The 15,360-nt window shown below is 40.5% G+C and overlaps 1 protein-coding gene across 2 annotated transcripts in view; it reads right to left on the reverse strand.

Annotated features, from left to right (window-relative positions):
- The window catches only part of LOC148370206 (nck-associated protein 5-like), a 131,337-nt gene that overhangs the window by 82,896 nt on the left and 33,081 nt on the right, over window positions 1-15,360 (reverse strand). Inside the window, exons 1-2 of one of the 2 annotated variants that reach the window (XM_088332605.1) lie at window positions 9,778-10,056; window positions 1,410-1,473 (exon numbers count right to left, since the gene is read on the reverse strand). In XM_088332605.1, coding sequence (XP_088188731.1) covers window positions 1,410-1,412 — 3 coding nt within the window. In that variant the 5' untranslated portion in view covers window positions 1,413-1,473; window positions 9,778-10,056. Of the gene's footprint in view, window positions 1-1,409; window positions 1,474-9,777; window positions 10,057-15,360 lie in introns of those variants that run through there. The other variant, XM_088332604.1, reaches the window with a different exon arrangement.

Here is a 15,360-nt window from a genome sequence, read left to right on the forward strand (position 1 = left end):
AACGTTAATGTGTCGTGCACTTACTTACCCTGTTCTTCTCTGTTTTTTTATTTTTCTTTTTGATCATTGGTAACACGTATGTTTTTGTTGTTGGATTTTATCGAATACATTCCCCCCAAAATGTGCCTGAAACTCAAGGTGCAATTTTTACTGTATATGTTTTTCCTAATTGATTATGCAGTTTCAGCTGTGTGACTCATGCTCAGGGGCGACTTATAGTCCGGAAAATAGGGTATTGGTTCAGTCAACATGAGGTGTATAAAGAGAGAAAAATTAAAGGATCATGACAGAATGAACAATAGTTTGAAAATACTAGCCTGAGCCATTCAGATGATTCTTTATTCATTAACATTGTCAAAGGGGAAAAAACAAGAGAGTAGAATAAATAAAATATGATCTTTAAATATTGATTTTAAACAAAGCATTTGTTCAAAAAATATTTTAGAATAGTACAGAATTCTTAGTTCAGACCGATTGTAAGAAAATAACACACATGTTTTCATTTAAAACATTAAAAGATAAAATAAAAAACAGCATGGGTTAAGAGTAAATGAGTCCACCACTTACGTTGTTGAAGGTAATAACAGATAATGGGGAAATATCATTTCAAACCCCCAGACTAAATCCAAATTGTTGTAAATCCTTATACTTTAATATTGTTTAGTCATTTCTTTTTATATATACAGATATATATACCGGAGCCATATCCCCCTGGTGGGAGGTGGCTAGAGTCAAAATTGGGAGGAGACTCCCAGCCCCCTCGCTCAACCCAACTGTTGTGTTGGGATTCATTAGGTGACCAAACCCCCCAATTCCAACCTCTAATGCTGAGCGCCAAGCAAGGAGGTAATGAGTACCGATGTTGTAAGTCTTAGGTATGACTCGACCGAGGCTTGAACCAGCAACCTCCAAGTCTCGGGGCTGGCGCCCTACCCATCAGGCCACCGTAAAATTGTTTTCAGTAGTACGTAACAATCAACCTAACCTGGTTAATTTTGTTAGAATTAACAAAGCATTTTTTAGAATATGTTTATGAAGAAAGTTACAGCAAAATGATTGGTTGAATTTGAACCCTTTCCCCCCCCTAGAGTGCTTTAGTGAATGATACATTTATTCATAGGTTTGTTTTATAGATTAGGGGTACTTGGCTGGAAAATGTTTTGCAGAGGGTTCGACAAGGGTATAAAAAGTTTGAGGACAACTGTTGAAGAATGCATGTGTTGTCTATCAGCTGATCTCTGCTGAATCACACGGTTTGCCGATTTTACCCTTTGATGTCCCCAAGAGAACCTCGCCCGGATTTTATTTTAGCTCATTTAATTTGAGTAATTGTCTCCCACCAAACCGGTTAATGAGCTGGCTTCATGTGACTGACTCATGTGTGTGACAAGCGGCTCCGGGGTATTTACCATTGTTCCCTCACTTTTGCTCCGTGCAACTTCCCTCTGCAGGCGAGCCACGGCCAATTTTTCCCTGTGAAAGATAGAGATGACATGATTACCAAATTCTACTAAAATATATTCACCTTTCATCAATCATTCAGAAGTAAGGACAGCTCACAATAAGATAAAAGAAGATAATAAGATAATAAGAACTACAATCTTTCAAATATTTAAGGAGCAAAATGCAGGATAGAATAGAGAAATCAACCCTCCAGGGAGTCTGATAAGGCCGCGCCTCACCTGCCATTATGGAAATATAAAATAAAAAGTTTTTTCCTTGTTTAACTTCACAATTTGTGTATTTTTTTTAAACTGCTGATTTTTCACATTGTAGTATGAATATTATGAATACAATTAGGATGTAACGTATTACTGTTCTGAGCATCTGCAGATTCAGGGTGAGGCATGCAATCATCGTGCCTCATGGCTCAGGGCAATGGTGGGACTAAAATTTCTGATTGGTGCACAAATCTGCACCAAACAGTAGTATTAGTGATAGCATTAGCAATCTAAGAGCAAGTCAAGGCATCGGGTATTTTTTTTCCTCATTGCACGGACATTTCTTTTTTTTAACTCATGAAGATCACCTATCTACATTTTTTTTTTTTGCAAAAAAAAAATAGTGCATTACCTTCACTTTATAAGTTAAGGTTCTTACCATAATCATATTTTTTTGAATAAGATGTAGGTTAATATATTTTTAAATCTGGCTGTGCATCACCAGACTCAAGCCTCACTGCACGTCACTATACTCCCCCAGGCAATCCTCCTTCCTTGTAATTCCTTCAACACATGAGCAAACCAATACAAAGAAATTGAGTGTTTGTATTAAAGCCATCTCCCGCAGACTGTTAATAGAATCAAATCTTGGAACACGCTCAGAGGCAATAAAGCGTGATGTTTTACGGCCTCTGAGGAGAGCCTGACATGCAACGAGGCTCTGAAACAGTTTAGCCACTACTATCAATCGACTTGGCTGATGAAACAAGTTTGTTGCTGTTCCCCAATTTTAACACTCACTCGAAAAATGCAATTACGTAGAGGCTGTTAAACAATCTGAACTGCGTCCACTGGAAAAAAAAAGAAAATCACACCTTGCCAATCTTAACATGACATCACTAAAGTTGCTGAGCCAACAGCTTACCTGTTGAGACAGACACACCTGGTAATAAAGAAACAGTCGGGGACATGTGGTTTATGAAAAAATGCGCGTCTGGACCGAAACAATGCAGCTTCCTCTAATAACACCAGACATAATGTGGCAAAGGCGGCATTGTGACAGAACCAGTCAGGTGGTGACTAACAAAGCAAGTGTCGAGACTGAAGGTCGCGTTCGGGTGTGTGTCAGGAAAAATTACCTGAAAAAAAGTACCAGTACACTAACCGGTATTGAAGCAAAGTAATAGGTAAAAGGATCAAGTGTTCCAGCCAAGTCATAAAGTAAGGTTTAGCCTTAAAACTGTTGCTACAGTAAGCTCCTGGATATTAAAGCACTGATTGAATATGAACCCACTAGTATTAAATAAGGCATGTAAATTAGGATGAATAGAAGAACAACATCATGCTGGAAAAACTTTGGAACTAAACCCAAAGAAAGACACTGACCCAGACATTCAAAGGGGCAGTGTGTATTATATAACAACTAGATATCGCTGTATTGTGTAGTGCAACTGAAAACGAGTGCTCAAAAGCATAAAGAAGAGTCCAAACAATTGATAGTCAAAATGACCAAACCTCACCATTTTTATTTATTGTTTTCTCCCAGCCTTTCACAAGGTTTTTGTTTTTTTGGGCAATGGTAGCAGGAAGACGGTGAACAATTATGTCAGCTCCGTCTAGGTGAGGCTCATGTTATATAAAATCAAAATAAATTTCTTGACCTACAAGAATTTTGATATACAGTATCTTGTTTATATGATAATTTAATTCTGCTTATTTTTAAATCTATATTATCTTCTTTTAATGACTGAAGTTTATTTTTCACTAGGAGGTGCTAAATAATACTGTCCCTTTAAGTATTTTATGGACTTGCCAGATAAGTAGAACCACTCCTTACCAACTACATGTACACACCAGTTTAATCTCCTTCCTTTCTGTAGATGAAGTTGTAGTGTAGTAAAGATCCAGAGTTTGCCAGTCTGAGCCGCTAGACTACACAAAATGTTTGCATGTTGGGCAGAGCTGCCATGCATTTATGTATTAGTATCTGTGCTCCCGCTGGTTTAAGAGCTCTGATGTGCACGCGATCCCGTGGCCCACATTGAGGTTTGCCTACACACTGGCTTTGGTTTAGTGTTGGACATTCCCATCCTTAATCGGGCATTGACTGTTTACATAACCGTCAGACCCAGTTCAAAATCCGCTCATGTAAGCTGACTGTTGAAGCCGATGCGGCACAAAAAAACTATTTGTTTCACTCTTTCTGATACTTTGCTTCTTCCTCTATCAATTATACTCACGTTAACATGGATGTAACACAATCTCAGTCCACTATTTAATAATGCCTAACAGTTTCCAGGAGCTGAGCAGAGACAGCGTCAAGTCAGGAAACTCTCTCATCCGTTTTAAATGACTAAGACACATCTGTGAGCGCTCGATTGGTTCTGATGAATCAGGCTGGTGGAAAGCGGAGCGAGACTCCCCATCTTTGATTGAACCTCACTCACAGCTGGAAACCTCCTGTTTCCCGCTGCAGAGGTTGACTGTGCTGGACGGCGGCGGAGAAACAAACAAGAGCCACATGTCATCAGAGTACGCACCCGTGCATCTGGCAGGGATCCTGATGGAGCCTTACCTCACGGTAGCAGACCATCAATTATTGACATGGTGAAACGTGATGAGCCGATGCGCACAAAGAACCTCCTCATGCTAGTTGTGAGTGTATTGCATATGCACAGTAGCACATTCTCTGTCATATGTCGGCAGAGGTGGGTAGTAACGAGTTACATTTCCTTTACACATTGACTTGAGTAAGTTTTGGGATATTTTGTGCTTCTGGGAGTATTCTTAAATCACAATTTACTTTACGTTTACTTGAACACATTAGTGAAGAAAAAAACTGTACTCTTACTCCGCTACATTAGGCTACATTGAACCTGTAACTTAAATCCACTTTACAAATTTCTCCTTCTATTGTTTTCTTTTCTCCTGTGTTTCCTGAATGAGAGCCAGTGGTGCAGCCAAAGCCGAACCCCTTTTAAAGCCGCAGCAGCAAAGGCCAGGCAGGTAGCGAACCAGCGTGTGTGTGTGTGATCCACCATGGACCCCAAAAGTAAAAGGAAAAAAATTACAGCACAAAAATCAAACTTATACCATATTAATGTGATTTTACTTACTTTAACTTTTCAAAAGGTTGATATTTTATTTTTAAAAATGAATGCTGTGTTTCATTGCACTCATTTTGTTGCCAAGATAAGGGGCATATTATGTACCTTTGTTGTTTCCAGTCTACAAAATAAGTAACAGTAGCATTAGTTTTACTTGATTAAGATCTTTTGCTACTCTACCCACCTCTGTCATGTCTGGCGCGGTTGCCATGGCGCCCAGCTGGTTCCAGCCGGGTGGCGCCGGATTATGGCGCAGTTGCCGCAATGCCCAGTTGGGCCCGCCCATGCACACCGGCTGAGTCGCATTGAGTGATTGCTCCTTGACAGTATTTAAACGCGTTACTTTGAAGGGTGCGTTGCTGCAGCGTTTGTTTGTTATACCTGTTAAACTTTGGTGAGACTTCTGTGAGATTTCTGCAAGTTCTGTTTAACTAGTCTGTAAATCTGCTCGCGTTTGATCCTGTTTTGTTTTTGGTCTGATCTGTTTTGGACAACTTTTCTTTTGTTTGGACTTCTAATCCACTCCGCGACCATCGATCCCCGGATCGAGTGTGCGCACCCTCCTCCTCTTCTCCCAATAAATTGTGAGTTCGTCTCGTGACAACCTCTGTACCAATGGCAAAGTAGACAACACCAATAAACTCTTTTTTTATTTTGGGTGGAGTAAAACTGTGACATGATTATTAGCATCAAAACTTCTAAGAACCAAAATGTAATGCCTTGTTTATCACAGTCAATGGGAACCAAAATCAGTGAAGCAATCTCACTCAATGATAACATGCACTCTGCTGGCCACTGCTTGTAGCAATAACCAACAAGGGATAATGGATAACACATGGGTGCTGTTCAATTTAAGCAGAAAAAACATGCTTCAGTGGCCTGAACTCAGTAGTAGTCAACCGCAGATAATGGATTAGGGTCACAACAGTGCATTTTTTTTAAGGATGGCCAGAATAGCTTGCGTATCGACAAAGGTGCTTTCTGCTGCTCCTTAGTCACCAGGGGATAATAGATTAAAGTGAATGCATTTCATCTTAGGCGGAAATACAATAACGACGGAAAAAGAGCTGCCGTGCCTGAAAAACGTGTGCTCTGTTTATAGGTAAGAACTCAAGCACCATTCTATTCTGTGACCAATCAGTTGTCAGCAGTATATCATAAAAAGTCAAAAGGTTTTGCTGGCCTGGGACCCTTTCCTTGTGTTTTATCTTTAAATCATATTGGGCTGTTGATAAAAACAAGTGATTGTAATAAACCACAATTTTCTTATCTTTCTCAACTGCTCTGTTGATCAGTATTCTGGGGTTTGTTAAATAGTGAATGCATCTCTTTTTTTTCGTCTGTTTGAGGCCAGTATCATCAGTGACCATTTTTCTTCATTTTCAAGATGGTACTTTGGCAAATAAAAAAAATAAAAAAAAATAAAAACATCTACTAGAATATTGTTTGTGCAAGTACAGTGATTTTATCTTGAAATACTAGCATTTTTGACAACCTCTCGACTGGCATCAAAATAAAGGAAAACAAATTCCATTGTTTGACCGCTCTCTGCTGTTTATACTGTATCCCTTAAAATGGTACCCTTTAAATTAAAAAACACAGAACATAGTTGTATAATGACGGCTTTCAATAATAGTTCCAGATAAATGGTTTATTTACGTTCTTCTGCAACCGATGCATTTCATCTGCAACATCGAAAAAGTTTGCACGCTTGTTTAGAAGACCAACATGGGAACATCACTGTCCACACCCAGATTATATCAAACAGAAACACTGACAGACGAAGTGATAGTTCACATTTTTTTCCTGAGCTCACCCAAAAAATGTGTTCTTATACTGCTCTGTGGCCCGACCTCGATTGTTTCCACGTCATGGACGCATTCCCTATCAGACTGAATGAAATGCTCTGGATGAGTGGATCCGTCTAATTCATTGTGCCCAAGGAGGTAACTCAAATGCCAAAGAAAAGTTTGACAAGACCTATATGCTATTGTACACAGCAACAGAGTGAAATTGGTGAGGCGATATGGAAAATGATTAAAGATTTCGAAAGCAACAAACTGCCTTTTAAACACAGCTCATTGTGACACACAAGTATTTTGGGCAGCTCAAGGCATTAAGTAATGCATGTTTCATCTTTTTCAATGATCATTATCAAGGCCCTTGGGCGTTTTCAACTTAACAAGCCCAGGCTACTGTTTGCTGGCTAAGACACGAATATCAAGTTCAATTTAAAGGGATATAAACTTCCTAGACAATAATCTTTTAGGTTATAACTCATCATAGAATTTACTGAGATTTCGCCCTGTAATAAACATAGTTCCTCGGACGACATTTAAAAAATTGTTTTTTTTACTGGCTTGCCTGACTTGACACTTGACAAGGGAAGTTGGGGAAAAAGCATCTAAGCATTCCCAGTGCTATCGTACACTCACTGAACTATCATGGACCTTCAGCGAGATGCCTTTTTTTGCATTGATTTGCACTTTGTACAGTAGCTAGGCAAAGGGATTTTTTTCTAAGAGAACGTTTACAAGCATGCTGTGTGCACTGTAATTCACAGTTTCTATGCATTGTTCAACATTAGTCGCTGCCCTGAGCAGCAGGGACTCTAATTTACTGGAATGTTCTGCTCATTCATGGAGATCACACACGGGATAGGAGAGTTTACGTTGGGTGTCCATGAATGTTTTTTTGTTTTTTTTTAGATCAAATAGTAGAACAATTACAGCAGTGGACAAATGGCTTCATACAGTAGAAACATGTGTAAACAGAAGCACTTGAGCAAAGGGTCTGCTATCTAAACCCTCTCAGGGGGGTGAATTGGCATAGAAGCCTCACGTTCGACTTCTGGCATGCCGGCAAAAAAGTCACCCGAGGGCTTTTAAGTGCAATAACTCAGTCCCCCCAAAGACAAAAAGCCGACAGCTCAAAAGTTTTAACAGAGCAGAAAAGGTGTTTGGAAAAAAGAAAGGCACTGCAAGCTTCTCCAGCTGCGCCGACACCTCCAGCGGCAGGACGCCAGCTTGCTTGTTTCTGCGGCTATTACCTGATGATTTATTATCCAGATAGTCCTGAGCTAAATTCTGTTGACATTCCCTGCCCGTGTACACTTGCACATGAGACTTCTCCTTTCCAGCAACTAACTCCTATAAACATTTCACCATGACAACTTCAGAAATGTGAAACTATTAGCTTGGATCTTTGTTAGGATTTTCTCTAACCTTGGAGAACACATGTGATAAAGTGTCAGTGACCTGGCACTGTAAACACGGATGGCCCCTTACAGTCTTGCTCTAGGCTGGAACGATGGAGGACTATGTGCTCTAAAAAAAAAGATCAGTTTTGGTGAAGAAGCACTCCGAGGCATCATCACGAGATTCAAGAATCGGGGTTTGTCCAACTAAGTAGACTGTTTGCCGGGACTCACATGGCACAAGCTGCACTATTCAGACATTAAGAAAAGCCTGGACAAAGAAGTGTCCGCAGGCAAGATCATCTTTGTATGAGACACGCCACTGAATGAAAGCAAACACAATCATGGTATTATTTAGATACTGTGTGTGCCCAGTTGAAATTCAAGTTAAACCAGCAAAAAACACATTTTTTAGATTTCAAGCCTTCGATTTGCAGTGGGAATTGCGTGGGAAAGTCATCTAGAAGGAGGACACCCCCACGTCTAAACCCTTGGCTATCAAAGGGGGTACACCGACTATTAAACGGGGGGAACATTCCTCAATAATTCACTTTGACCCAAGCCCAACATGCTAGCTGACGGTCAATGAATACAGAGAGATACACGCAGGCAGGGATGTTGGGCCAATGTGTGAGTGAGGTTGGGGGTTAGGTTGTGAAATTGAATTTAGAAGAATAAATGTCCATGTGACAAAAAGGAAATGCAAAAAAAAGCCAATGGTATCTTCATGATAGTAGGTTTTCTCACCAAGCATGGAATTCTGGGTATTTATCATCCATAGAGATCTATCCTCTTCACTGAATGGTTTCTAGCAGGGAATCGGTAAAAAACAGGATCAAAATTATAATTGTCAGGGGTGAAACGTTAGTAGTATGGCCATAGTGGACAGAATTATGATTTTAATTCAACCAAATCAAATCCCCTCCACTTGCCAATCCTCTTAGCCTGTAATCCCCAGGTAGGTTTCACATGGAGGCAGACTCAAACTGTCCAGCATAGCAACACATCTGGCTTGGTCACAAGTAGACATATTGCCCATATTCCCTTTTTAAAGGGAAATGGAAACTAGATACATGGCAAACGTTTGTACAATGTATGTGTTTATAGCGTTTTCGAACTATCTCTGACAAAACAGCAAATTACTTTCTCTTCTTGATGGGTGGTATCCAAGCCATGACTTCATGGAATAATCTGTTTCGCTGTCAAAGTTGGACGGCACTGACTCCCATGGCAGGAAAAGCTTCTTTTTTTCTGGCATTCTTCAAAAACCAACATGAGTGATAGTTTTTTTACTCTCCTGTGCTTTGCTATCACCGTTTGGAACGCTTCTGTTTTTAGAGATAACATAATAAGCTAAGATATCCATTTATAGAGCGGAAGATTTCATCATCCGCACGCATGTCTGCATTCTTTAAATATGGCTGACTAAGGAGTAAGCAAAAGCAGAAACGAATGTTACTACAAAGAGTGAGTTTAAAGACACATTTTCATTCCAATTAAGGTTTAGTGTGCCAAGAAAATCTTAATCTGCTTGAAAGACTACAAGAGGACAAAAGCCTAGGCGGGCAACATTCCAGGGTATATAAATTCCCCTGCGAAGCTATAGTCTATCTGACAGTGATCCATTTCCTTCACCTATCAGTCACAGTCAACGTGGTTAAGGCGACATTCTGTTGCCACTAGCAACAGCTCACCAATTTCACCAAGCCCATTCTATCCCTTTCCCTCCTAAATTATTTTTTACAACTTTGGATCCTGGGTTGTTCCTAATATATAGCACCACAGCCATCAAAACATTGAAACTAGGTCTTACCCTGGTGGAGATGCAGCATTGTTGTGCAGTCAGGGGACACTCATGGTAATCCACCAGTACGTTTGCCTCCCTCTCTGCACCTTGGACCTACAGATCCACCAAGACGACACAAAGTTTATATCCACGACTAGTCAGAGCTTGCTCGACTCTCAACCGGACCAAACCCTGGATAACTCGTTGTCTGCCAGCACCCCCGGGATCCACTATCTCTCTCCAGTCTGCCAATATGCATCAACCCTTCCCAGGAGCCCGGGCTATGCTTCCCTCTCCTCTCTTCACATGCGCTCTGCCGCTCAGCTGTGGTCTCTCACATCAACACAGCTCTGTGAGCCTTCCCCCTGTCTGCCCCGCCCCCGGGCTTTATATTGCCTCAACTACAACTATCTCTGCCTCTGCTTCTCCCTCGGAACGTGTCCCTCCTCCGAGCAAAGCGCTGAACATGTGTTCACTGCTGCATCTCTGAAGGTAGTGCCTTTCACCCGAAAGGTGTAGGGGGCTTCATCAACTAGGGGTTTTCATGGAGGAGGAGGCTGATATTTATTAGTTGTTGGAGGGGGTTTTGTTGTGTGTGAGGAACAACAGCAAGTAGGCTGACTCCTGTGTGTAGATCTGTTTTCCCCCATTACATTAATACAAATGAATAGTTGTAGTAGTGCGAATATTTGTGTTTTGTTAATGTTCACAACGACACAAATATAATCGTATTCTGACAGTTTATAGTCTAAATAAGAGGGATGAGATCATAAATGTTCGCTAAGGTTTGTGTCTGGTGAGGCACAGTCAGATATACATATACAGTAAATTAACCTAAATCTTATTTATCAATTGATTGTCAGCGCAAGAAAGCAAAAAGTAAACTGTAACATAGAAAAAAATGTTTTATTGTCTTACCTTAACCTATAAATGAAGTCTATGTGCTGCTCCTTTGGAATAAAAGCGTCAATGGATAGTTAGTCTATCATTATAAAAAAAAGTCTATTGAACGAGAAAGAAAAACCGGATGGCGTAACATGCTGATAGCTTGCTAATACCATCACTAATTCTATCGTTTAGGGCCGAGGTGTGCATCAAGTAAAAATTATTGGTCTCACTATCGTCCTTTGTCAAATGCTCAGCACAGTAACACTCAACATACTAACTGTATAAATAATGTACATAATATAATAGGAAGGCGTCACGGTGGAAGAGTGGTTAGCGTGTCCGCGGCAATGTTCTTAGGTCATGGGTTCAAATCCAATTACCAGCCTTCCTGTGCGGAGTTTGCATATTTTGCTTGTGTTTTTGCAGGTTTCCTCCATTCCAAAAACCTGCATTTCAGGTTAATTAGCTGGTCTAAGTCCCTGGGTGTGAATGAGCCAATGAGTTGTCTGTCTCTGTGTGCCCTGCAACTGGCTAGCAATCCGTTCAGTGTGTTCCCAGCCCACTGCCCATAGATAGCTGGGATGGCTCCAGCGATCCTACTGAGGATAAGCAAAATGAATGAATGAAATATAAAAGGACAAGTCATACATTTTGAAAAATAACTTTGACACTAGATAAATATAGCCATTCAATATATTTTTTGTTGTTATATTTCCATTATGGACTAGTGAGGCAGTTTCACCTGCATCCCATAACTGCAAGTCATTGATTAAGTTATTCATTTCATAAACTATATTTCTGTTCATGTAAACCAATTAAGTTCAACTAATGCCTTACACCAGGGGTCAGGAACCTTTGTGACCCAAAGAGCCATAAAAGCAAAAAATGTTTTAAAAAGAAATTGAGAGAGCCGCATTGAATATTTTCAGACAAAATTGAAAAAACTGCCAAACACGCTCTCCAGACAAAAGCTAATTCTTCAGCACATTTGATTTCACTGTGTGTCATTTGATGATTTAATCAAATGTATGAAATTATAATAATGCCAAATCCTGTGTCCCAAATCAATGTAAATATGCCATTTACAATTTGTCTTACACCTTCAGTTAAGAGTGTTGAAGCAATTTATTTTCCTGAAATGTGTCCTTAATAACGGTTTCAAAACGATGTGCATGCAAAGTTCTTTTGTAAAAATGTCACAAATTACTGCAAACGATAAGCATATCGTCATATTCTCTTTCGGTGTAGACTGCACTGAGCGAGAGAGAGAGAAGAAAGCGCTTAGCGCTGTGTGCAAGGATCCGCCCACCTGTACTGCTCACCGAATCAAAGTCGTTTGCCAGCGTTTTTATTTATCAGTTTAAATGGTTTCTTATTGAACTTCTGTAATAAGTTGCTTTGGCTTTATGTGGAGCAAAATTGGAATGAAATCACTTGACTTTGGAACGCCACAGAGATGTGCAATAGTTACATTTTATTTCGGAGCCATACGTACTCATGAAAAGAGCCATACATGGCTCCCAAGCCATAGGTTCCCTACCCCTGCCTTAGACTAACCTTCGCCCACATCCTTTTTTGATCGGTTTCTCCACCAATTTCTTTTAAACATTTTCTTTCTCTTCATCGAAAAACCCACAATAACATTTACAGTAATCCCTCACTACTTCTCGCTTTGGTTATCGTTTGTTCACTTCTTCGTGCATTTTGAGTTGAATTGTCTTCATTGTCATTGATATTACTGTATCGTGCATTGTGTTCATCAGCAGATAGCAGACAGCAAATGCTATCGCTAGGGCCGTTTGTACATGTGTGTGTGTGTTAGGTGGGCATGCGTGTTTGTGCGACTGAGATAGGCTGATGTATGTATGTATCTCATGAAAAAAGTTTCAATACTGAGATTAATTCAATTTGTCTATTGGCGTAGCTTATGATCAGCTCCTAACAATCGGTTTATTCCCAAACTGCATTAATACGGGGTTAACTCTGATCAACAGATAATTTTGATTGAAAACAAATTCCAAATGTTGATCTCTGTCAGTAATACTCCCTCCATGTAAACATACCCATTGTTACATTAGGTCAAGACAGCACACAGGTTACCTATATATCCTACCGATAATTCTAAACAAAAACCGAACGGTTGTCCTTCATGACACATCACCGATTGATGTAAAGCAAAGCTGGCTGAGTGAAGCAGTGAGGAAGGTGAAGGCAGAGTGGGAAAAGAAGGTCTGCTGGGTTGAGCTCTGGCCCATCTGCTGCAATCATAATCAGTCTCAGCTGAATAACTGTGACAAACTGCAGCCACAACCGGGCCTGCGAGCAAGAACCCAAAGAGATGAGGACGCAGGGGGAGGAAAAGAATGATGAAAAAGAGGACTTGGAAGGGGGGGGTTCTGGGACACCCTCTTTTGTCTGCCTCCCAATGGGACCAGTATGAAGCGAGGCAGGCACGGGAGGGGAGAAGGGGGAATTAAAAGGGTCCCGTTGACTGAAGCGGACAGTTAAAGAGGGGGAAGAAAGGGACCGGTCTGACTCGGAGTCGAGGCCATCGCTGCCACTTGGCCCCACATTCACTGTCACTAATGTGCTGAAAGAACAATGACACCAACCATGTGAGGAAATTAGCCGGCAGGAGGAACGAGAATCATGGAGACAGGGTGTGGGGGGGATAAGAAGAAGATGTTCCACGTTGTCCGGGACCCCGCTTCTCATCCATCACCATAAAAATCCAAAAGATTCATGACGGTGGGCGATGATGAGAGTTATGCAGCGAGATAATCGTGTTTAGCATAAGCACAGCTGTCTCCCATACAAATCGGAATATGAAGCCAGCACGATTTGATTCTCAGAGCAGGTGGCTGCCAATTAGATCCCATTGTCTCGCTTGGTAAAAAAAGACAAACGGTCGACTGAGTCAGCATTAGCCACGTGCATGTGTGCGTAATCAAAAAATATCGAGGGCAGTGATCCATGTTAATTAGATCGGCGGCAAGCGACCACTGCCTGAGCAATGCTTTCCCAACCGTTGTGCACTGATTTCTCACATTGGGAAGCATGGCGTAAGTGTTTAGTGGACATATGAACAAAATACTGACAGGTATTATCAACCTTGAGTGACTAAAATATGTACAGGTCCAGATAAAAAAACACACACAAACACATGTTTTTTCCCTCAAACCAATAAATCATTTTGGGTGGATTGTATTAAAGGGGATATGTGTGATATTTGACCACTTGATGTTGCTGTATTGTAATTGCAACCAAAATTGAATTCTACAAAGCACAAGGAGGAATTGCTTCTCTCCTCTCCTCTCTTTTCTTTTCTTTTCTTTTCTTTTCTTTTCTTTTCTTTTCTTTTCTTCTCTTCGCTTCTCTCCTCTTCCTCAAAGTGACCAAATTGCACCCTTTCTACTCATTTATTTTTGACCAGCCATTTCCTAAGTTTTAGCTCTTATGGGGGTTTTGGCGGACAATTATGTCAGTTCCCGTTAGGTGTGTCATGGTTCAGCGCGTACAGTTCCTCTACATCCCCAAGAGATGGCAACTTTACCCCATTTTCAAGTCCTCCTTACAATTCCTCTGCCAGGTGCTCCCGATCAAACAATTAGCCAACATCTTCCATAAATACTCAGAGATCCCACTTTTCGTTGCTGAGGTCGTTTTGTCAATCCTGCTCAAGACGTTAACTTGACACGACGACAAGTTTCTCCTTTCAAAACTTTCTTCTTCAGTGACCTCCTAGTCCCAATATTATCCACGCCAACTACATTTTTTAAAGGTATTTCCAATTATCCTTTTCAAGATTCTCGCCACCTTAAACCCCCTCTCAAGTTTTCCCTCTGAAGTTTTCCTTCCTCAGCAGTTCCGGTTCCACTTTCTCTTATCATTGGCAAAGGAGCTTCTCATTTTATGGAAAATTGATACACATGTCTTGACCTACGATTATTTAAGAATGCAAGTTTACATGACAGTTTGTGTATTTTTGTTCATGATTAAAGTCAATTATTATCAGAATGTTTCTTTGCTAAATAACACATAATGTCAATTACTGTAGAACAGGAATACTTACGATAGAACACCACTTATGGTGAAGAAAACTAAAAACTTCTTGTCATTTTGATGACTTGATACACCTGCCGACACTACCGCTCTAGCGTAAGAATTCCACTTTTTGCCCATCAAAAACATCTACCGCTTTTTCAAACAAAAATCTTGACTCGAGACTAGTATCTTAGCCTACGGCCGCTCTATTCTTAAGCGAAACTGAATATCTGTGCATGAATAAACCACTCCGACGAAGGAATTTGATTTTTGTATTGGTAAAAGGTTTTAAACAAGCACTTTTTCTTCCTTGGGGATTTCATAAAGGGACACTGTTGATATCTGAATCGCTAGATGTCACTGTATTGTGTAGTGCAACCTAAATCAAGTGCTACAGAAGAATACAAACTATGGAGAATCAAAGTGACCAAACCACACCATTTTCCCCATTTTCTTGTGCAGGCGTTTACAAGGTTTTTGGTTTTTGGAGGTTTAGTAGACAACAATGCCAGTTCCCGCAAGATGAGCAGCATTTTATGTAAAATAAATACATTATTCAAACCAATATATTTGTTTTAATGACTGAGATGCTAAATAATACACAATGTCCCTTTAGATAATTGTGTCAGGGCGGACCAGAACAGAGCAGGAGACCCCAAAGCGTTCGTTACAAGTCTT

Source organism: Urocampus carinirostris, chromosome 3, assembly GCF_059441175.1.
Source record: "Urocampus carinirostris isolate Australia breed hairy pipefish chromosome 3, RoL_Ucar_1.0, whole genome shotgun sequence".
NCBI classification, from domain to species: domain Eukaryota; kingdom Metazoa; phylum Chordata; class Actinopteri; order Syngnathiformes; family Syngnathidae; genus Urocampus; species Urocampus carinirostris.